At 35.1% G+C, this 24,341-nt stretch overlaps 1 protein-coding gene and 1 long non-coding RNA gene across 2 annotated transcripts; one reads left to right on the top strand and one right to left on the bottom strand.

Annotated features, from left to right (window-relative positions):
- Positions 1 to 3,977: 3,977 nt before the first annotated feature.
- On the bottom strand, positions 3,978 to 22,975 carry LOC108369832 (uncharacterized). Its single transcript, XM_017625021.1, has 6 exons — positions 22,701 to 22,975; positions 9,510 to 10,294; positions 5,541 to 7,928; positions 5,274 to 5,467; positions 4,790 to 5,219; positions 3,978 to 4,730 (listed from the first exon to the last, which is right to left on the bottom strand). The coding sequence occupies exons 2-6, from the start codon at positions 10,009 to 10,011 to the stop codon at positions 4,420 to 4,422; spliced, it is 3,825 nt and encodes a 1,274-aa protein (XP_017480510.1). The 5' UTR covers positions 10,012 to 10,294; positions 22,701 to 22,975; the 3' UTR covers positions 3,978 to 4,419.
- Positions 10,216 to 20,056, top strand: LOC108369833 (uncharacterized). Its single transcript, XR_001848570.1, has 3 exons — positions 10,216 to 10,296; positions 18,084 to 18,090; positions 19,985 to 20,056. It is a non-coding gene; the product is annotated as an uncharacterized LOC108369833 (long non-coding RNA).
- Positions 22,976 to 24,341: the final 1,366 nt, after the last annotated feature.

Below are 24,341 nucleotides of genomic sequence, written 5' to 3'. Positions count from 1 at the left end.
GGCATTGGTATTGGTGTGACTTTTGAATTGATTTTTTCGCTCTATTTTAAACTAATTTGAAATTTTAAAAATTGCCTGCACATCAGCATCAAAATACCTTTCTAATGATATATAATTGTTTATACCTTAGAAGTACAGTTTAGCCGTAAAAGGGGTGTAAAGGAAACATGATTGCCTATTTATATAATGATTTGAATAAATTAGGATTATATTAAATGATTATCTCGCCGTTATTAATTTGTTATATAAGATGTGGGAGTAGCGATTTGTCTATGGATGGTGAGCGGAATAGTAGGCTAATCTTAATTGTATTAAAATTCTCAGTACATATATATGGGCAAATCTAAAAAAAAACATGGTAATCTTTGTGTTATTTAGCTTTATTTTCACTGTTGTAAACTATATCAAGCTGGTTGCTTTTGGATACAATTCAATGACGTATACTTGAAGCCTCAAAAAAAAATTGGATCAATTTGCTGTAGAACTTTTGAATTACAGGTGTTTAAATTAAAAGGAAAATCATGAAAAAAAGTGAATTTTTTACGTTATTTTTTTTTAAGAGGTCATAACTTTTGAAGCACACTATATTCTGATTTGAAATTTAATTGACATTTAGCACTTATGTTTACACTTCATATTTAGTAGGTAAGAAAAGTGTGCATTAAAAAATAACGAAATGGCAAGCAACTCAAAGTCTGTAACTCCACATTTCACGATTTTCAAAATTTTCGGTTTATCGCATATAGTTTTTGAAGCATTTTATCTTAAGGACTTTTTATGTATGTATTGTTTTTTACAAACAATTACGAATAATTTGATACCTTAACAAGAGGTGTGCTTTCAGAATAAACTAACTTTTAAAGATAAAAAAGTATGCGATCTTGAGCGTAATTTTTATTTCAAAAACATCTTAATTGAAGGCACATTTGGAAAATACGGCGAAACGATCTAAATCTTTTTATAACTACTAGTCCTTATAACGTTGCATATACCTGTAAAATGCTTCAAAAAAATTTTGTCTAGAAGTGTGTGTGTAAAAACCCTGATTTACTACTCCTGCTCCTTCTTTTAGCCAGAATATTTCGAGCGTGATATTAAATAAACTTTTTGTCCACAATAAATGCTCTTACTTAACTGGAGCCTTCTAAATTCAATGGCGTCCCCATTTTTAACCTATTGGCTCCACTTTTCGAGATAGATGTACTTGAAACTTTGCTTAAATTTTAACTATTTTATAAAAAAACTCCCTCGGGTTTGAAGATATTTTACTAAAATTTTGCACACGATTGTATATCACTACCTCTTAAAATCATCGAAATCGATTCACTATAACATCTAGCGCCCATACAACTGATTGTTCAGAGACGTTGTTTTGCCTTAGAACTGCTCCAATTAAACGGGTAAAAATTTTGTATAGGTTCACCTTACAATATGATATCAGATATGAAGTTAGTTGTATTGGAGCTATATGTTAAAGTGATCCCATTTCGATAATTTTAAGAAATAATTAAGGTAATATTAAAACACCGTTATGTGCAAAATTTTAGTAAAATAATTTCACAACTGAGGGAGTTATTTATAAAATAGTTAAAATTTAATAAAATTTTCAAGAAGCGTTATCTCGAAAACCGGAGTCAATCTGGCAATACAGGGGGTGCCATTGAATTTAGAACTTCCCATTAAGTGAGCTCAACTTTCAAAGTCTTTGTTAAAATTTACAACTTGCACAGCGTAATGTGAACCCAGCTTATTCTTTTGTTTTCTATTTCATGTTTATTACTCGTTTAACTTTTTAAGCACTTGATTTAAATGAATTACACTTATATTAATCGATTTATTAAGAAATGTCCATATACTTATAAATAAATTTCATCTGTGTGAAACTATAATTGAAAAAATATTCTAATCTTAAATAAAAATTCGCTTGTTTTCGACAAATTTATGGTATGTTGGGAATTAGAAAGGGGTCCAGCGTTGAAAATAATACGCTCATACGGGGACTAAGGTTGCATATCGTCCCGTTTCTGCCTTAATCTCGTATCTGCAATAGAGGTATCTTAGAGAGTGTAGGTAAAAATGCTTAAGGCGTGGCAGTTCCTAAGTTAAGGTACAAAATTTTATCGAAATTGGACCACGTTTACAATTTTTGTCCGCAGCTTATATGGGGACGTTACACTATGCGCCTTGGATATTCATACTTCGCCGCAGTCTGGCGGAGAGATATCGACGTCTTCGTCATTGACTGGGGGCTCGGGTCCGTCTCCATTACTTTCAGTGGTGCTGCCATTCAGTAGGGTGAAAAAGTGATCCCTCCATAATTTAAATACGTCCTGGACATCGGTCACTAAGTCGCTATGGTTGTTCTTATAGGAGTTCGTCCAGGTATCGAAACCTTCCGTAAGTCGTCTAACTCCCTGGTGAAATTTTTGCAGCATTTTTCCTCTCCTCTCTCTCCTCTCTTCTTATTACTGCAAATACGTCTTTACCTCTTCAGTTCTGTATAGCGGTCCCTTGCAGATCAGCTGACACGACCTGTATTATGAGATTCTCGCGTTATCGAAAACTCACCACCGCATGACGAAGAGGTTGTCGTTGCTTCTCTGTCTCTCTATCAGCTGCAATTTCATATGCTGATACGGTCGCAGGTACGAAAGGGCGCTCTGTCGATGGCTGGTTGATCTTTTAGACGGCGGGACTTAACTAGTAGAAAATGTGATTACACTGCCCGAGTATGTCGGTTTGTCGAATAGTTCTCTCAGGTATGCGAGTCGAGTAGCAAATAAATGGGTCATCTGCTGTGATTGCATCTTTTCGTCTTTGAGGTTTCCTTGCATTAAGTGTGTATAGTAACAAATATTTAGTCAGTACTAATTTGTACTGTAACCTGCAAATTTTTACTGGAAAAGTGTATAATAATCCAGAAAATATGCAAGAGAGCACGTGTAAGTGCTTGTGGGTAAAGCAAAGAGTTTAAAATTGATTTATAAATAGTAAAATTTTAACAGCAGAATGTCAAAATGGTGCAACAACTATTCACTTGCACGTTTTTACTAGTTTTGTGTTCAATAACTTTTTCTGCTAGTTTTCTCTTCTTCAAAACTTTACGCTCTATTTTGCTTTTACGCTATCGCTGCAATTTTTTAGTAGAGAAGATACTATACAAACCTATTGTTAGGCGCACAGAGGCGGCAATGCCGAGTCAATGCTTGTCCCTCGGAATGTAGGCACCTTTCCCTTTAAGTGTCCGGATATTCCAGCTGCTTACCCTCAAATCATAGTCCTTTATTCCTTGTGCCTTATGCATAAGAATCACTTCTGGCCACTCCCAGGTGAATGGCAGTCAAAAGCTTTTCCCACTTACGTGGACCTCCGCGCTAGCTTCTCTAACTTAGATGTCGAGCCCCCGCTAGTACGGAGCGGTAGATTTAAAAAGCTTTGTAAAGTTTTAATTTCATACCAAGTTCCGATTCATAAATCATTTACATGAATTCCGCAATGAACTTTGAATGTATTTAAAAAAAACTTACTTTAAAAATTATATATTTGAAAGCAAGTTAAATTTGTACAAAGTAATGATTCCTCTTGGCTTGGTCCCCATAAAACCATTATATCGACATACTTACATAAATACATATCGTCGATGTTTTTGCCAAACCGCCTATCTTACGGCACTCAAATTTTACAGGAGAGCGAAAACACGTTCCCAAATCTAATTTTTGCCACAACGGCGATTTATTTAGGCGGTTTTGCAACTGGCCGATAGAAAATAATCATACTTTTAATAAGGGTGTATTATATATATATGTATGTATATTTAAGTAAATATGTGTTAATATATGTATAGATATGTACATACATAAATTTTCTTAAAGCAGACTAGATAATCTAAAACTAAACAAATTATCATTTTATATATGTACATAGGTACGTATGTATGTACATAAATAACAACGCTAAAATTTACAACATTCCTGTTATTTTATAGCTAATTACTTAATAAAGTTATCAATAAATAGCTTTTGATCGGCATAAATTAAATATTTACAATGTTTTGTGCTGCATTCAGTGCAGTGAATCTTGCCACATCAATTTCTTACATATATATAAATATTTACACTTAACTGCATATGTATTCTACAAAGATGTGTAAAGAACCGACAGATCACTGATCACTTTTCCTCACTTATTATGAAATATTTAAATAATACTGCTGCTAGCACTTGAAGTTCTCCTTTCATAGTATATAAAACATTTAGAATTAGGTACATAGTAATTATTGCAAAAGGTACTTTTGAAATTAATAAAGCTCAATTTTCATAAAATAAATTTGTTTGGAATCCTTCGCTCTTTGGGCATCTTATTGAAAACATCGAAATTGAAAGAGAATATACATATTGGAAAGGGAACATTCTTTCATCGTCATATTTCACATTCGAACTCAGATATCCGATGATTGAAGTACACCATACCGTGCTCTAAATCCTCACTAAACCCGCTAACATCCATATAGTCAGAGCCGGTCGCATCATCATCGACCCACTTGTGTAGAGAGCGTGATATCTCCTGTCGTGCATATGAAAAGGATGGACGTAGATGAGGATCCTTATGCCAACAGCGTACCATTAAATTGTAGAACTCATTACATCCTTCCTTAGGTAGCTCAGGCCTTAGTCCGCTCGGAACTCGTCGCATAACTTCCCTACCCGAATGATTGGCGTATGGTGTTGAACCTAAAAAAAAACAGTGAGTTTATATACACCCCGAATGGTATTTTAAATTCAATGTATACCAAGTGTTGCGATTTCCCAAAGGACAATGCCAAAAGCCCACATGTCGGTCTCCCGTGTAAAAACATGATATTGTAATGCTTCCGGTGCCATCCAACGAATCGGCAAAGCTGGCCTGCGGCTAATTGTATCATGGCCTTGACCAAGGCCATGCGAATTATATTTCTTTTCTTTTAGGTCTTTTTTTAAGGTTGGACTGCCATCTGAGCAATTTGAGTTGTTGTTGCTCCATTGGTTAACTGTGAAACGGCTTCGGAAATCAAACTTGATTTTTTTCGCATTACTATGAACTATTTCGTTGGCATGGCATTTCTCGGCCTCTTTTTTCTTATGCTCAGAATCTAAGTCAATCGACATTCCGAAATCGCAAATTTTACAAACTCCATTGTGATCTAGTAAAACATTTCGTGCTGCCAGGTCCCGATGAACGATCTAAAAATATAGAGACCCGTATAAAATGTACATACAACTACGAATATGTTATACCCTCTTTTCGGCGATATACTCCATGCCACAAGCAATATCCAGTGCGAAGCCAGCTAGCGTCCGTGGTGATAGAGGTGTTAGACTACGCCCTCCCGGTACCGACGCCGGTAGAATATTGGAAGCACTTCGCGCAGCCCGCAGTAATGAGAGCAACCTTCCCCTCATCGCGTACTCCATTATAAGCATGTGCGGCTCTATAAGTAAAAAAGTGTTTTTTTTTTTAATACTCGTCATGGATTTACTTCTTCAAAATGTGGAAAAACCCACCATTCTCTATGCATGCCCCAAGCAGTGTAACAACATTCAGATGCGAACCCAACTTTCTCATAATGTCCGCTTCCTCCTTTAGGCTAGTCTGTGCGCTGCATTTCCGAATGGTTTTAACTGCCACAATTCGTGTTGCACCAAAATGGCCGCTGAGGTCATCAGCCTCAGCTTTCCACACTTGTCCGAAATTTCCCTCGCCAAGCAGACTTTTCAGCCGGATATTGTTACGCTCGAATTCCTGGTCACTCGTCACAGAGGACTGTTCGTCATAGCGGTTGTTTTGGTTTACATCTCGAGATGTAATCTTGCCATGCGAAATCGTCTTATGATGGATCGATTGATGGTGCGATGTTTGAATATTATGGCGATCGGCATCATAATCTTCCTCCTCGTTTTTAATGCGGTATTTGGAATCAAGTTTCTTTACTGGACTTATGGGTTGTTGGTCGGTAATACACACATCGAAATCTTCTTCGTTTTTGATGCCACGGCGGAGCAGATAGGTATGCACAAAATAAAGAATAAGTGCACAGAGCGGTATTATACCGATTCCCGCCAGCACCATTGTGGCAATGTTAACACGTCGCATCTCGAGTGATACCTCGCTCTCCTCAGGCACATAAGTAGACTTTATATCTGCTCCAGCATCACTAGAGTGTTCATTCCGAGTTGATTTTTCTAATGAAGTTGTCTCAATAATGCCCACGAAAGAAGAACGATTAACTAAATTCATTTGGGTAGACGTATTTTCTACTTCCATAGCGGAGGTTTCAGTACGAGGATTCACAGTAGAACGCACAGAGGTCAGCACTGTGGTATGCAATATGGAAAGCTGGGTATCGGAAGTGTTTAGCACTGTCTGGGCGGTCGAATGATTGAGAAATATAACGAAATTCTCATCGTTTTCTATTACTTGCGTTAGGCTTGGTCCTAGTGATCGAAGTTTCTCTATATCTTCTTTAATATCAATTTTCGGCCGTGCAGTATTAGATAATGAGGAAACCGTTGTAGAACGTATGGTAGGGATAGTTGTTGGTACAGTTTCTGAATACAAGCCCTTACTAATTGAAGTCTTAGTTATGGAGGGAGTAGGAGTAGTTGAAGATGCACGGCTCGTACTGGGATAAGGCCCAAGAGATAGAATCTTTACTGGCACCACGTCTGTCACTGCTTGTTCCAGGATGTTTGGAAGTGGTGAAGAGCTTAAAGTTAGATTACCTATGTTTATAGTCTGCGTATCGACAGCTATACTTTTTTCTTGCGGTGTGATAAATTCAGACGTACTATTTTTTTGAAGCACTGACTCATTCATGGGACGCTCCGCCTGTGATGTTTCGTCTTCCTCGCCGAAGACCCGTATTATTAAAGGAGAGAAGGGATCTGAAGTGGTAGTCGATTGCACCGGAGGCGGTAATTTATAACTAGCTTTCCTTCCGACATTCGAGTTATTTGATTCTAAAGTTTTAATGGTTGAGGTTTCCTTTTCTGTTGCAGAATCATTAACTTTGATATTTAACAAGGGGGTGCTTCTGGCTTCTGATGGGTTAGTAGAACCTAATGCACTTGCGCGAATTGAAGGCCGCCGAGCATTGACATATCCCCGATCTCTGTATTTATACCGCGAACGACTGCGCTCTACTGCTGATAAAGTTGACGTAGATCCAACGGATGCCTGAGTAGTAGAAGCTAAGTGAGCAGCGGAAACTTCCAGCAACTTGGGGTGATCTTCACTCACCGAAGTGATTGTCAGAGTGGCTGGTTTAATTGGCGGTAGTTTTTGACCAAAGTACAAATACGGTTTTATATCGTCATCCTCAACGGAGCTGGGAGCTGCAGTTACTGGTACTAAAAGCTTATTTCTAGTACGAAATTTCGTACTTTTTGCCACATCTGGTATATGATTAGAAGTGTCATTTTGCTCCTTTGCCACAACAAATAGGCCATGCGATGATTCATCTGTGAAGAGAATTTCGTTGTTGTCCCGGTCGGAGGATTGGGTACCTATACCAGTTTGGGATGATGGGCGAACAATCACCATACTGCTCGCAGCCGTAGAGTTGGCGACTGGCCAAGAAGTCCGCGAAAAGTTGGAGCACTGCCTCATGCAACTAGCGGTTGTACGTCGCGTAAAATTCTTTGTGCAATTCCGTAAACATGCCGAGCGTGGGTCGGTTGGTGTCTTAGATGTGGTTCCCAGTGATGCTACTGAAGCAGTTCGCCATGTAGTTACAGGGCGGGTACGAAAGCTACCGCGATGCAAAGCATTTCGACGGGCGGCCAAAACGTTCATAAGCTTCCGCTCTCTCTCTTGCGCTGAGATGTTTTGTGTATTGGAGGGTCGTACAGGTCTGTATGTTGTTGGAGAAATGACTGGAATTTCCGATGCATCTGCAAGAAATAATAATACATATTATGGCATAAAGCCATATTATTCATCGTTCCAAATAGAGCTTGGCACTTTATGATTACGATTACATTTTGATTACTTAGGATTACGATTACTGTAATTGTAATCCCGAAAATTTTCAGCATTACGATTACTGAAATTGTTAGTGATGTGCTGAGTCGGTACTTTGAAGTATTGATCGATACTCGGTACCGAAATATTAGAATTTCTAATAAGAGTCCGCAATACCCACAAATATTGAATAAAAGCTATTGAGTGATCGTTGAAGTCATTAATCTATGGTTAAAGAAGTCTATTTATCCACATTATTTGGATCTGAACGTTCCCGTTACTAGATTAATATCTGCCTCTGCGGCAACCACAATGCAAATCGTAATAATGTTACGAATTAACAATGTTTCCGCAATAACTGTTGCAGTTGGTAAGGCTGTGGCAATAAGTGCAAGAAGGCTCAAATACTGACTGTTTATCTTTTGAGAAAGCATCGTCTTATTTGTACCTTTTTTCATATGTATAAAATAGCAATGATGCATCTTGTGGTTCAATGTTACTACAACTATACAGATTAAACTTTTATGAGATAGAAACTCGAAAGGATAACATAGTCAAAGATTCAAAGTACAAATTTTTCATCTAATGAAACTACTTCATAGTTTTTCTCTTTTTACTTGTAATATAAACATTTCTAAAATAAATGTATTATTTGATTGTTCTTCGTATTTTCTCTCTTTTTTTAGTGCCTTATTTTGCTTTTTTTGCAATACCTAGTGCCTTTTCCAGCCTATTTCGTTATTTTGTTTTGCCTTTTTTATAGGTTTTTAGGTCCTAAAAATCCGTTCCCTGCTTATGATTTTCACGGGGCATGAATTGGCAGACTATCTCATCAACTGGTATGATGCTACTAGTATTTCTACTAATAGATGCTGATGCATAGCCTGCCAATTGACATCTCATAGGATAAAGGAAAGAACGTGAAGTAGTTGAAACGCAAACCGGTAGAATTCTAGTTCACAACTATGTAGTAGCTTTCCCTGCAGGGTATCTTCAAGATCAATTCAATTTACATACATCGTATATGTAATACTTCCCGGGATTACAGCTCCTGACTCCCGAGATTTTTACTGATTCAATTACAGAATGAACGGGATGTTGATAACGAAAAAATAAATTTATTTGACATGAAACACGAGAAATACAGAACACTAAACGTTGCATTCCAAATGAACTTGAGCCATTTGTAATTGGAAGTGAATTTCAGGACCTGCCTAAATAACTGTAAGAAGTCGAAATCCCAAAAATTCTCGGGATCCCGGGTTTAGAATTTTTGCATCCCGTAGTCCCGGGATTGTTAAAATGCTTCGGGATTGAATGCCCTAGTACCCAGTAAAGTTAGCCAATCATTTGACGCAATTTGAGATTTCTACGCTAATCAATAAAGTGTTATCAAGAATGTACTCGATCCTTAAAAGTATCGATACCAAAGAACTCGATCCTCAAATTAGTCGATACTTCCTAAGATAAGATAAGATTTCAGACTTTTGATTGAAATAATTTACACTCACCTTCGGCGATGTCAAGCACTCCTTTCGAAATGTTGTCATTGTTTTCCGATTCGCCAGGAATTTGTGTCGGCTCCGCTTTATCTAATGTTAATGAATTCAATGCTGATATGGAGTGGTGTGAAGACGTTGTTGGTTCGGTGAATGAAGAAATAGTAGACGGCAGAAAAGTCGTAGATTCCTTGAATAAGGCTATTGAAAATCTCGAGCCTCCAACTTTTTCTTCATCTCCTAATTTTATATTTTGTGCTGATTGTGCATTGCGCCGTTTAAGTCCGTGGGGGTTACTGTAGATTGTGTTTTCTGTGGCGCCGACAAATTCCACTCCTGTCGATGTTTCTTGCACGCTGTCATATTCGCCTTCAAACGCACTACTTCTGCTGTGGTTGGCTGGTTGCGAACTCGCTATGTTCCTACCATTGTAGCCGCTGAATATTGTCAGGAAAAGCACCGTCACTATCAGCTCAACTTCGTATACTTGCCATTGATTTCTCATCATCACCATTTGTTAATGGTGCGAAGATGACGGACTGTCGCTGATTATAAGCTAGGGGCTAATTTAGCTACGCCTTTTTTAAGATTTCAACGTGCCTCAGTATGTATGTATGTATGTATGTATGTATATTCAAGCCACTTTCTTTTTAATGTTGTATATCTATTTCAACCGAATACATACTTAGATTAACGACCCATGGTGTTGATACATTCGTATAAATTTAAGTATTCCAATCAACTTTTCACTAAGTCTTTTGGTGATATAGTGATGAGCGTTTTTGATGCATTGGTTGCTGTAATTTAAAAATTTTAAAAGAAACATTAAAGTTTAATATAAATCTTGTGTAAATAACTTTTCAGGAAAATGTGTACCAGCAGCAAACATACACTTGTGGTCAGCTGATTAAGTTAAATGACATTTTGACCAATGTTGGTTATTTTTCTTTTGTTTATAAAAGTCTAGCACATTACATAACCAGCACCACATAAATCAACATTTCAAACTTCGTACAAAAATTATAAAAAATCAACAAACTTTAACAACTACACCCAAAAGTTTCAAACTTTTTATTATAAATTTTTAAAAAAATTATAGGTATGCAGTTTTATAGTCCATTAAATTTTAAATTTCAAAGACGCTGGAAAATCTTGTGCTAGGCATTTTCCTCCATATAAAAGTAATTAGCGAGCAGACTTTATATGTCTTAAAAAAAAAAACAAATAAGCCAATGTAGGGTATTTAGCACATTTAAAAAATCGATCCTTGAAGATTTATTGATGAAGTTTTGATTTGATTTTTTTTTAAGTTATAAACAAATGAACTTTTATATAAACTTTTTTTGTATTGCTATTTCTCAGTTAATATTTGATGAAAGTTAATGAAATTTTGATCATATGACTAGGATTTCATTTAAATTAAGACCACATAAAATAAAAAGTATATTTTTTTTGAACAATAACATTTTTGAAAACAAATAGAAATTTGTCCCAATTCTCAGAAACAAAATTTCTTCATTTTGTTATGTAGAATCTGCTGAAATAATTTCTGGAAAAAACTTTTAGTACATTTCATAAAAACAAATCCTACGAATGTTTAAAAGCATAGACAGACGCCAACGTTGATCCGGATTAACGCCGCAATTGATCTGATCAAAATTGTGCCTTGGCAAATGACGGTAATGCGGATTTACGAGCCGCGGGGTCGCACGTTCGAATCCCACGGCCAGTAGAATATTCATTTAATTTTTTTTATACCCGAGCGCACTTGTGGTACGAGCACCTCTTTCTGGCGTAGGACGGATGGTATTGAAAATGGGCAAAATCGGACAATAACCACGCCCACCTCCTATATAACGGTAATTTTCAGAAATACGAAAACTGCGATATTTTAGTAACTACTGGAGATTATTCACTCAAAATTTACATTTATAATAAGTTTTAGACGAAAAATAAGAATGTTATAAATTTTTGGAAAATGGGCGTAGCCACGCCCACTTATGGTTACATGTATATATCTTGGTAACCGCTACACCAATTTCTTCCAAACTTGGCACAGTTGTTGGCCCTAGTATAACATACGAAATGACCGAACAGTTTTAAAATCGGACAATAACCACGCCGACATCCCATATAACGGTAATTTAGAGAAATGCGAAATCTTCGATAAACCAGTAAATTTTAAAGCTAATTTATTCAAAATTGATGCTTAAAACAATTCTTTACCAAGAAATACGTTTATGATAAAATTTTGGAAAAAGGGCGTGGCACCGCCCACTTATGATCATATATATGTATCTCGGTAACCGTTCTACCAATTTGTACCAAACTCGGTGTGGTTATTGTACTTTCCACATAGAAGCAAAGCGTTGAAAATTATTGAAATCGGACTAAAATTACGGCCGCTTTTCATATAACGGTAAATTTCAGAAATGCTTGAAATTTCAATATTTCGAAATTTAAGGACGCTAATTTACTCAAAATTGATACACCCTTGCTTACCATGTAGCGGTAGCTTTCGGAAAGGTGAAAAACATATATTTAATACTTGCGCCGGGTATTTAATGTTCGGCTCCGCCCGAACTTAGACTTTCTTACTTGTTTATTCATTCAATTATAGCTTCTATATTTTTTTTAAGTGGTTTTTATTGGTTGTTCTTGACTTTTTTAATGAAATAAAATAAAACAAACGAAAATAAAATAAAGTAAAATTAAATATATAAATCAAATAAAATTAAAAAAAAATTTAAGTAACATTAAAAAGAAAATTGGTTCGCAATCGCTCCAACCGAGGATCAAATCTGAGACCTGCAGGCTTGTAGTACACAGCCCTCACCAAATTGTTTTCAAGTTGCACTTATTAGGGTTACAATGTTTTGTTTTAGAGACTTGCATTAATCAAGGAATTGCACGTATTTAGGGTTGCGGTTACCGTGTACCCACTGTATATATGCATTTTTCATCGGATAAACACAAATTAAGTTACGAACAATTATAAGGCTCAAACTACGAAAAAAGCGTTTTTATCCCTTAAGTCCAGATTGTGAGAGGGTATTCAAAATTCTAAGTATGCATAATTAGTTTTATAACTTTATCAGTCCCACAGTGTTAGTACCCCGACGAAATCCTTGACGGTGGTACCGGGAGGGGAGCGTTACATGACGGTAGAAGATTTAGTTTGGGTTGTAGTTTCACACTGACAGGTTTAGGCTGTCGATACTTCCGCCTCGTAAAAAAACATGTGCAGTAATAAGTTAATTATTTAAATCGACGAATAGTTTTATATAAACTTTTGTGAACTTCTATTTATGTGTTTGTGTACAACATTCCTCGATTGGCTACAATAATTATAAGCTATAATAACAATTTTTCAGTAATAGTTATTGATTTTGAAAAAACAAAATTATATTAAATTTCTTTCCGACTACGCCTGTGGGTAGGTAGGTATCTTCAATGTGCACTTAAGCATACAGGCAGCAAAGCAAAATATACTTTAATTATTAAATTACTCTTACAAGGCATATCACTCCACCTAATGACATTAGTGATGCTATAGATGGGCTATAGATCTATATCTTTCCGTCAATATTAGTGACAAGTAAAATTAAAAAGAGTATGAAAAAAGATTGCGAATTTCGACAACTGGGCGATACTAGTGACATTTACGTGCATATATATTTTTCTCTATTGAGTAAAGAAATGCGGTTGTATGTACTCAATTTAATGAAAAACGTACAAAATCAGAGTTTTCCAAATACTAGGGCGGGAAATCATTCCAAACCCGATGAACAACAATTGTTTTTGTAGGTCAGCAATCTCCAGGTTAGTCTTGGTTCAGTAGAAGCCTATCATTCTGCACTGATCAATCTGACCGGAGTTTTGCCAAACTGCCTGAGTCTCTCTGGGGACCCTATTTCATCGGTGGAGATAGTCGTGTCTGGAACTTGATTCGCTCTTATCAAAAAATTTACCATTTTACTTAGTTTTTCGTTTGACAGTAAAGTCCATTTTACGAATTGGCTTGACAATTACTGCTTTGGTTAAATCGAAAAACTAATGTAATTGGAAATTCTCCATAAAATATGTAGGTGAGTGCCCAATTGTAATTTCAATTTCCACATTTAAAGTTATGCAACTCGTAAATGGGGGTGTGTAACCCAATCCAAGTTGAACGAAGCATTCGAATGTTGTACTGCATAAGTTTTAACCAAACCTATTCCATATTTACAAATTCAAATACAAACATATCTACATACATACATACATACATAGTATAGGTATTTACATATGAGCATTTAAAAATTACATTAATTTAAATAAACGTATGTATGTATGTATGTATGCATGTATGTGTGTATGTATGTCAGTGCAAACAAACCGAAGAGAAACTTAAATAAAACTTTTCTAAATTGTGACTTTTCCACTTACTTAGTTGTACATGGTCGGTTAACTCGTTTCAGTTTCTGGTGTTCGTACCTAAACAAATACACACAAAAGCATGTATAGTCCATACTTACAACCATCTCGATTTAAAGCTTTAACTGGTATTTTTAAAACCACAAATCCCTATCCAACCTCAGCCGAAACCCAAACACACCTGTTGTGCTCAGAGCACACATGGAAGTGTGTGTGTGTGAGGTGGCATTTTCGTGTCGTTTTGTGTATTCGTTTTTGTTTTTTACAATTACACTTTACACCCCAGTCTAATCAAACACAAAGACTCAGAGAGTAATATTAGTTAGCTATTTTAATAATAAAGCAAATGTTAATGTTAAAATGTGAATGTTAGTACATATATACTGGCGGACATGCATAACTTGCCACCACTGCTTTTTATGAAGTAGATTTTCGTACATTAATGAAATTTTTGTTTAATATAGTTCATACTGTTAAATAAACTATATACATATCGAGCCCTAACCGCCAAAATAACGTAAGCGACATTTTTTTCAAAATTTTCTTTTTGATGCAGAACTATTCCTAGGGCATCAAGATACATTTCTGCATCAAAAATAAAATTTTGAAAAATATGTCGCTTACGTTATTTTGGCGGTTAGGGCTCGATATGTAAATGAAAGTTTGAAACATTTCAAACTATTCAATAAAAATTTTAGGAAAATTTTCGGGTATGCAGTTTTATATCAATTCTAGTCCATATAATAATTTGGAAGTTTGAAGAGGTCCGAAATTCGCGTTGCTTAAACAAAATATATATTGCGACGGTCTTTCGCCGTTTTTCCCATATATCGCATCCTTTTTATATAGGCGAAAATGCCCAATATTGTACAAAAAAAGTTTTCAAAAATCAATAAATATTTTCGCCATATTATTAGCAATGTGCAATACAAATTCCAGAACATCTGCATGTAAATATAGCAAATTTACTATACATATTACATATTTGGAATTATTTCGTAATTAAATGAATACTTTTTTATTACAAGAATGTACAAAGGTCGGACTAGAAATTGAATTATGGAGTTTAAATATCTGGAAGTAAGCAGCCCTAACCACTCGACAACGGCGGCCGCCGTATGGGTATTTTTTGTAAATAGAATGATATCGACCCCTGAGTGGAAGATCGGTCTCAGTGTTGCCGTTGAGAATTTTCAGAAAGTCGCAAAAAAGGGGTAATTGACGAAAAAAAGGGTCACCATATTATAATTGCTTTTCTTTACTAGTAAAAAAAAAAAACCTAACAGGCTAAGCTAATATTCGCGCCTTGCGTTTTGGTACGCACGCCGTCGAATTTGTTTTTTTGCGTCACCCGAAAGGCTTGCGTACGTTTGCATTTGATTTCATTGAGCGAAACGTCAAATCAAAATGTCACGCAGAACGAAAATTGGAAATTGGGTTAGCTTCATACGTACGCCGTTCAATTTCGATGAAAAATTTTTGACAGCAAATTGGCGGCGTGCGTGAATATTAGGTTAGCCTGTAAGATCCCAAGTCAAAATCAAATTTGCATGTATTATAACATTTTTTCGCCGCTAGAACTTTCCGTTGTTAAATTTAAGCAGAAAATGGCAGGACAAGCTTTAAACAAAACACAGAAATCGAGNTAAGATCCCAAGTCAAAATCAAATTTGCATGTATTATAACATTTTTTCGCCGCTAGAACTTTCCGTTGTTAAATTTAAGCAGAAAATGGCAGGACAAGCTTTAAACAAAACACAGAAATCGAGTTGCTGCAAGGAGGATTTCCTTTAAAAGCTTTAAAAGGTGTATTCTTTTCTTAGTATAGGGTAGAAATATTTCTTAATAGCAGAGGTCTAAAACAAAATCTCTGAAAAGGGGCAAAAGTCGCACATAATTTTCGAAAAGGGTCAAAAAATCAAAATTTTCAAAAAGTCGGGTCAAAGGGTATTGGTGCCCAAAAAGGGTCAAATTGTCCCTTTAGTCACACAACGGCAACACTGATCAACCTATCTCGGCAGCCAGTTCGAAAACGCCCTATCTCATAAAACTTTTCAAGAACACTCTACTTCAGATGTTGGTTGAAGAACGTCCTATCTCAGAATTCGGTTCAAAAACGCCCTATCTCAAATGAAAATACATTGAAAATGTTCTGATATAGGGCGCTTTGAACCGAATTTGAGATTGGCGTTCTTCAGTTAAATACTGAGAAAGGGCATTTTTGATAGTTAGGCGTTTTCGAACTGTGGCTGCCGAGATGGGTCGATCTTACACTCAGCTGTCGATATGGAATCTTAATTAGGGTGGAAAATCATATACATAAATAACCGAGGAATTTCTACTTCGAATTTAGAGAGAGCACACACATAAGTATGTAAATTAGTCGGCCTCAGACGCGGCATGTGTGTACATCAGTGTTGCCAGCTGAGAATTTTTATGTACCATAGTGCCTACCATATCAGTTTCCAAACTACCAAACATTTTTCTATTATTAAAACGAAATTCCTTGAATTCGCGGACTTTTTAGCTACACAAATTAGCAGTAAAAATTAATTAAAATTTCTCTCAAGATAGGCAATTTTTCATTAAATTTCAACAGCTGATCCAAGGCATAACAAGGTAGAAGTGATTTCGACATTTCTCTCTTTTGAACTGCGACTGAAATGTAAATTTTCAATTGTGAGCTGTGCGACTGATTTTAAATACATAATAGAATGAAAAGGAATTGCGAGCGGTGCGTTGTGTTAGTCAAGAGCCTGGACAACAAACTTGTGCGTTATTTTAAACACTCGAATTGTCAAGTGAAGCGGCAATGGTGGGCAAATTGCTGCGATGTTTCATTAGGAGACTCTTCACGTGTGGTCGTGACTTTATTTGTTGCCCATCGCAGCCGAGTATTTCTAAGTGGACGCGTTTGGTCCCAGGAGCAGGATTTATCATACCGAATATGAAAAGAAAATCTCCTTTCATATACATACATGGATAGGCCAAGTTTCAAATGGTGGTCTGATAAAACCTAAACCAGTATTCCTTGTTGACATAAAGAAACTAAAAGTAATTTTTAATAAATTTAATGGGGAGGAAATTTCGAATAGCAAAAATTTAATTGCTAAATTATTGAAGTTAAGTTCTGATGTAAATTTAGAAGATTCAAACTTTATTAATGACTAATATACTTTAGAATTAAGTATTTCAATAAAAAAATAAATGCTCAAAAACATTGGGATAGTAAAGGCAAGAAAACTGTCAAAACGGTTTTATAAATGAGTGTGTTTCATTTAGTGCGTAATTTTGTGTAAGTATGCATTCCCATATTTACATTAAACCGAAAATTCAATAAATAAAATGAAACTGATTCTAATGAGATTTTAAATATTTTCATATTTACAAAAACTTTCATTTCAAAGATGTTGAGTTCTATCAAATATGGTAAATGCATAACAAAGGGTTAATTTCTTTGTTTACATTTTTTGACATTACAGTCAGGTATGAGAGAGCTCAACTGAATTGTCACTTCTACCTTGTTGAATATGCCTTGAGCTGATCCATGATAAAAACCANGTAGAAGCCAATTCGACGTCAAACCTACAAAAGTCAAAGTTTTCGTGAGAGTAAAAATAAAAATGAGCGTGTGTAAGGAAAAATTAAAAAATTACATATCACTGATTGACGTTTTAAAGTAAATTTGAAGTTTATTTTTATTTATTTATTTTCTTTAGTTAAAATTTNTCAAAGTCAAAGTTTTCGTGAGAGTAAAAATAAAAATGAGCGTGTGTAAGGAAAAATTAAAAACTTACATATCATGGTTGACGTTTTAAAGTAAATTTGAAGTTTATTTTTATTTATTTATTTTCTTTAGTTAAAATTTGTTAACTTGTATGTTGTTTTCTGTTTTTTATTTATGAGTTGCAGTGTTGTTGGAGGTACTTTTCGGCATAAGGGACATAGGAACAGCACTTGGCATCAAACGTGCCTTTCCTGTAACTTCCGGTGTATTTGTGAAATCTGCTCCTTTAAAATGCTTAACGCACAGTAAGGCATTTCGCTGCAGCTCTTCCCCACAGCTGCTTTCGCAACGCTCCTTACGCGAAGGACATTGCGGCACGTTAAAAAAATGTGTGGTACCTGCTTTATATTTAACACCACATAAAAAACAACAACAAGTTGAAGTTTAAAGGTTTGGTTCTCATAAGAGCAACGTCGTTTTGGCTTCTACCTGTATTTATGTGCCTTGGGCCGTATGCATGATTCAATAACACAAGGTTATGTAATTTGTGACAGCTCAAATCTGACACTCCTTTATCTAGATTTGTATTTTGGAAGTAGGAGAAAGGGGGAGAATGTGATCGCCTTTTGCGAAAACGGTAGTAGAAAGGTACTAAAAAAGTGCGCAAAGTATACAATTAGAAACAAAATGTGTATTATTAATTCTATGTGAATTTGCTATATAATTGAGTTTTTAATGGAAATACTAAACAATATGTAAAAATATAGATTTTTAATTTAAGTTATTCGTCATTTCCTGGAACAAATCTATAATACCGACCGTACAGCTATGCAAAAATGAAAATTGCAGATCAATAGAACTTTTTACGCTCATTGCAGCCATGTCAAAATTATTTAGCGCATGTAAAATATAAAGAAGTTTTAGAAGGTTAAAGTTAAATTTTTTGATTTTTTTTTAATATGAACCACATAACCGATTAAAGAACTAGTAACGTAACCATAAAAATAATCAATTTATCTTCCAGCTGATATACATAATTGAAATTGGTTTTTATATATTTAAACCAAAACCACTAAAAAACGAATAAATGATATTTTTTCATGAAATAACTTTTTGGAAAAAAATGCATGATTAATGGTAAAGAAATGTTTGTTATTTAAAGAATAAAGTGATAATAAAAAATTTAATTAAACAAGACAATTAAACCTCATATATCTTCTTTGTTTTTTACCTGCGCCAAATAAATTTGATATCGTTGAATTCAGCGTAAAAANGACAATTAAACCTCATATATCTTCTTTATTTTTTACCTGCGCCAAATAAATTTGATATCGTTGAATTCAGCGTAAAAAGTTCTACCAATCGGAACTTTTTGTTATTTTATAGCTAAACGGTCGCTTGTTCCAGAAAATTACGCAAACGAAGGTGATGCCAGCGTATATTTAGTATGAAGAATTTTTGGTTTTACTACTAATATAGCTAGAAACTGTAGAGTGAGCAACATTCTGCACAAGTAAAGGAGCCGATTTTATGTGTGGGAGCGAGAAAACTGTTTTATTACAAAACCTTGCTATTATTGAATCATGGCTTCTACCTGTATTTACATATGTGCCTTGGGCCGTATGCATAAAAAATAAGCAATAGCTTTTTCTTAAAATTTCTTACAGTTTACTCGATTTATTCAAACCAAAAAGCAATCGCTTTGTTTTTATTCATTCGGCCCAATGTCAGCATAGAAATCCAGCGCAGAATCCCTCTTGCCAACAAGTGCTAAATACTTTGGACTGCGTAGGCAATTTAGGAGTAAAGTCCTCTCTCGACGTACGAAAACCGCACTCTATAAGTCACTCATCATGCCCGTGCTGGTATATGGCGCAGAAGCATTGACAATGACAACATCCGATGGGCCGGCTCTTGGAGAATTCGAGGGAAAGATTTTGCGGAAGATTTACGGGCCTTTACGCGTTGGCGACGACGAGTACCGCAGACGACGGAGCGATGAGCTGTATGAGCTTTACAACGATATTGACATATGCAGCGAATTAAAATACAGCGGCTCCGCTGGCTTGGCAATGTCGTTCGAATGGACACCGACGCTCCAGCTCTGAAAGTATTCAACTCGGAACCCGCTGGTGGTAGCAGAGGAAGAGGGAGACCCCCACTGCGATGGAAAGATCAGGTNGTTATTTAAGACGGCAATGGAGGATATGGCTTCTGTCGAACACAAAACTAAACGTTTCAATAAAAAAAATAAAAAAAATAATATTGGGGGGACGAAGTCCGCCGGGTCTGCTAGTACATCAATAAATATTTCAAATATTGATAGTTACTTACCTTTTGAAAGTATTTAGTTTGAAGTCGGACAGTTTCTGGATAGCCGACACCGTTGTCTCACTCAGCACTTAAATGTCATTGAGCACCATTTCTGCAATGCTTTGGATTATGGGTGTCTATTGAATTCTTAATCGAACTAATTTTTGTTTTAAATGTTACACTCGCGAAAACTTTTATATTGAAAACTGTGCGAGTCTGTTACCTTAGATTTTCTATAAATATTTTTTTACACTCTGTATAGTCTTGGTATTCACATTGTAGTTGTGGGAGTTAAGTGCCTCTATTGCGTCCATTTCGTTGCTATTATTTTTAAGAAAAATGCATGCATAGTATACATATGTATATGTACATTCCTACATGCATACATACATATGTATTTATAATAAAACTTCTAAACACATGCATATGTACGTACTTTTGTATGGATGTAGTATATCCACTAAACACATTAAAATCAGTACTGTTTTTGTTCTCATTTGTTGTTTGAACTTCTGTTTTTGTTTTATTATATGATTTTTATACATGTAAAATATACATATGTACGTATGTCAAGTATACATACAAATCTACTTATGGTTGTATGTATGTATGCACTTGTTTCTCTTCTTACGCGATTTAATTGGATGTTTTTACATTTCTCAAGTTATTTTTTTAGCACGACTTTATATATTCTTTGTAAAAGACCGGGAACATTTTTTCACGTTTGGAAAATTATAATTTCCTGTAAAATCAATCATTGCAAATGTATTACATACTTGCATGTACATATATGTATGTGTGCATATGTACATATGCATGTATATGTATACATATATATACATACATACATATTATATGTATGTATGTATGTGTGTAAATAAACTTGCATATTTTCATGACGAAACTACACACATGTTAAAGGCGTTTTCAATGATGTCCAAATAAATTTAAATTTAAAAAGTTGATTTTGAATCGGTTTTAGACTTTGGCGGTTATAATACTTATTTATCTTCTCCATTGTGTTTTTTGCACGAATTACAACAAAATTTTCCAAAAAATTTAATTTCCCTGCTTGTTTTATAAACTGGTTTGCTTATCACCCAGTAAACCGTATTAACATACGATCAGGTGTATTAACGTACATGCATATGTATGTACATATGTATGTATGTATGTATGTATGTATGTATGTTTGCCATACATATGGAAGTGCTTTGTTGTTCGTCGTAGGTAGTCGACGTGCTTTAACATACACACGTATGTCTTTGTATCCACAGTGTAGATTCTACACAGTAGCGTAACTATATCATCTGAGGCCCGTGGCAAATTCTTTGGATGGAGTCCTCCCAGTAAAAATCGTCACGTTGTAATATTTTTTAATCAACCACTTAAGTTGTTACCCAACACTATTAACAATAATGTGTGCATTTTAGTTAAATATTAAATAAATTTTTGTTTTCAAGAACATATGTAGGTTTATACATACAAATTTTTAATGAAATAATCTAATTTTGATAAGATATTTATTAGTAAAATTTATTTTCCCTAGCTTTTTGTTCCGCAAAGGAATGTATATCAAAGTTTAAAGACAGAGCCATAGAATTTTCAGTAGACAGAATAGCCAAGTTACGTAGCCTGTTTTTTCCCATAGAGTTTCTCAAATATGTCTTTATTAATTTTAGTTTCGAAAATGATCGTTCACCTGTAGGCACAGGAATTGGAACAAATAATATTAATGCAGTACATACTTCAGGAAAGCAGGACGACATAAAAGAAAGTAAATGTATACGGGCATTTCCTCCTAACTGATTGCGCGTTGAAATATCTCTATTCGTTTTTTTATTTATAAGCTTAAGTGCCGGGAGTGAACGTAAGATTCGCGAACATACGATTTTTCCATCATTTTGTATGCCTTTCATGAACATGAGATGGTATTATAAATTTGGCCCAATGTTCGTAAGTACCAGAAGAAATAGACCCACATAAATGTCGAGCTGAGTCCATCTATCTGTCTGTTTTAACGCAATTTAGTCCCTCAGTTTTCGAGATATTCGACTGAAATGTGGTAAGCGAGTGTATATTCGTAGTGTATCAATCATTTGTCAGAACCGTCAAAATCGGTCCACTATAACTTATACCTCTCATACAACGGATTACTCATTTTAATTCTCGGTCCTGGTTGGCTATTCTGTGGAAATGTTCATAAGGTCTTTACTTGTGTCTCACTTTAATTGATTTTAAGTACTAAACAAATTATAAGTTTTAAAAATATTAGGATATTTCTGAATCAACGGTGTCTCTTGGCCCGGGCCCTCTCGGATCCGGGGGGGGGGGCCAGTGCCACCCTATAGTTACGCCTCTGTATCTACATACATATGTATGTATGTATGTATATACATGCACATACATATACAAATGAACAGTATATACGAGTATGCATTTGTCAATAGTATACACACACATTCATACATATCGAGCTCTAACCGCCAAAATAACGTAAGCGACAATTTTTTCACAATTTTCCTTTTGATTCAGAAATATTCCTAAAGCGTCTGGATGCATTTCTGCAACAAAACAAAAAATTGTTTAAAATTTCGCTAACGTTATTTTTGCGGTTAGGGCTCGACATCTTCGTTTATTATTGAGTACATTAAAAAATTCACCAACACTAATACATTTGCACATTACTATATGCCCCAAAAATAATTGCATATAGATATACATAATTGCATTGTGTACACTCCCACCTGTTGAAAAACTTGGAAATTAATGCACTGTTTTTTTGCATTAGCTAAAATTTCAACGCAATATTCTTTACTTTTTGTTTATATGTAAGTGATTCGAAAAATTTCGTATTTTACTCTTGTTTTTTGCACCGCACTAGTATTGACACAGCAAAACTAAGTTTCACTAGCACAGGTATAATGCATACACATACACAAACATATGTATATATGTATGTATATAGTATGATGTGTAACTATTTTCATTTTTTCCGCTAAGTCTGACTTCAACCGGTAGTTTCTTGACGTTAACTGAATAGAGCATTGAAGCTTCGGCTGATTCGGAGACGAATTTTGGCCAACATATGCTTATAAAATGGCCGACTTGACGGTTATATTTTATATTGAGCTTGAGCTTGAGCTTTTAAAATTTGTTTTTTTGTTCCCGCTCTTTTCTTTTCAAAGCTAAAGGGCCATCTACACACAACATTCCGCCTGCCTTGGCGTTCGCTATGATATTTATGTATTTATTTATTTATTTATTTATTTCTGTCTTTGAAACAGAATTTCTTACAGACAATGATTAAATTTAGATTAGTTAAACAGTTTGAATAAACTTAATTTAAACAATAAAGGCTAGCGTTGAAATTTATTAGCGCAGAGTGTTTGTTACAAAGGGCGAATAACTCTCGCTAACGGTTCGTTGTACGAGTATAGCAACTTATGCGAACCCTCAACGAACATTTTAGGATTTATGAAATTAATATTAGATTCCTGAATTTGAAAAATATTAGATATCTCTGGGCAGACAATGCTGCCAGAATATTGTATGCAAATATCAGCGACAAATACGCCCTCCTGTCAGCTAAAGATTGGAAGCCAAAGAGTTTCATCCTTGAGGTGTATTCTGGAATATCGCGGCCGTTGAAAAATTTTTTCACGGCAAAGCTGCTAAATTTCCTTTGAATGTTATCTATTCTGTCAGAGCGATGTGCACAGTGTTGCCGTTTTAGCCTGTTCCGGCTAGATTTAGCCGGTTGCGATAGCAAACAGCGGGAGAAAATTCGGTTTAGCGGGCAGCCGATTTGTTAGCCGTTTTGTAAAAAAAAAAAATTTGCCGGTTTTAGCCGATTTCGCTATTTGCTATTCGTCTTATTTTATTAAAATTCAAATATATAAGTTTCTATTTTTACAAATTTGGGGATCCAAAATCTATAAGAAATGGCTAGTCTTATCTCCGAGAAAATTTTCATGTCAGACTGTGTTATATAAAATCGAAAGACAATTTTTTCTAATCCGAAGTCTTTACGTTTTTTTGTTTTATGCGAGTGACCCAAATACATATAAACTGGGACGCGCCATTTTAACTGATTAAAAAGTTACAAATTTTGCTGAAATTTCGCAGAATTTTCATCATTTTTACACAAAGTCTGAATTCTGGATGTTGTATATGGTGTTTGTTAAGTAATTAGCAACATACAGTGGTCCACAAAATAATAGGAGTGCGTTATTTTGGTCAGTTTTTGCTATTTGTCTTTTGTTTATTTAATGTTTATTATTTTTATACAAAAGTCAAGCTGGGTATACAACAAACAACGAATAAATTCAGATTTCAACCTTTGTACAAAAATTATTAAAATTCTGTAAATTTTCACCAAAATATCA

Source organism: Rhagoletis zephyria, unplaced genomic scaffold (assembly GCF_001687245.7).
Source record: "Rhagoletis zephyria isolate East Lansing unplaced genomic scaffold, Rhagoletis_zephyria_1.1 Rzeph_scaffold_03874, whole genome shotgun sequence".
Classification (NCBI taxonomy): Eukaryota; Metazoa; Arthropoda; class Insecta; order Diptera; family Tephritidae; genus Rhagoletis; species Rhagoletis zephyria.
Note: the sequence above shows the minus strand (reverse complement) of the source record. Positions and strands in the feature narration are given on the sequence as shown.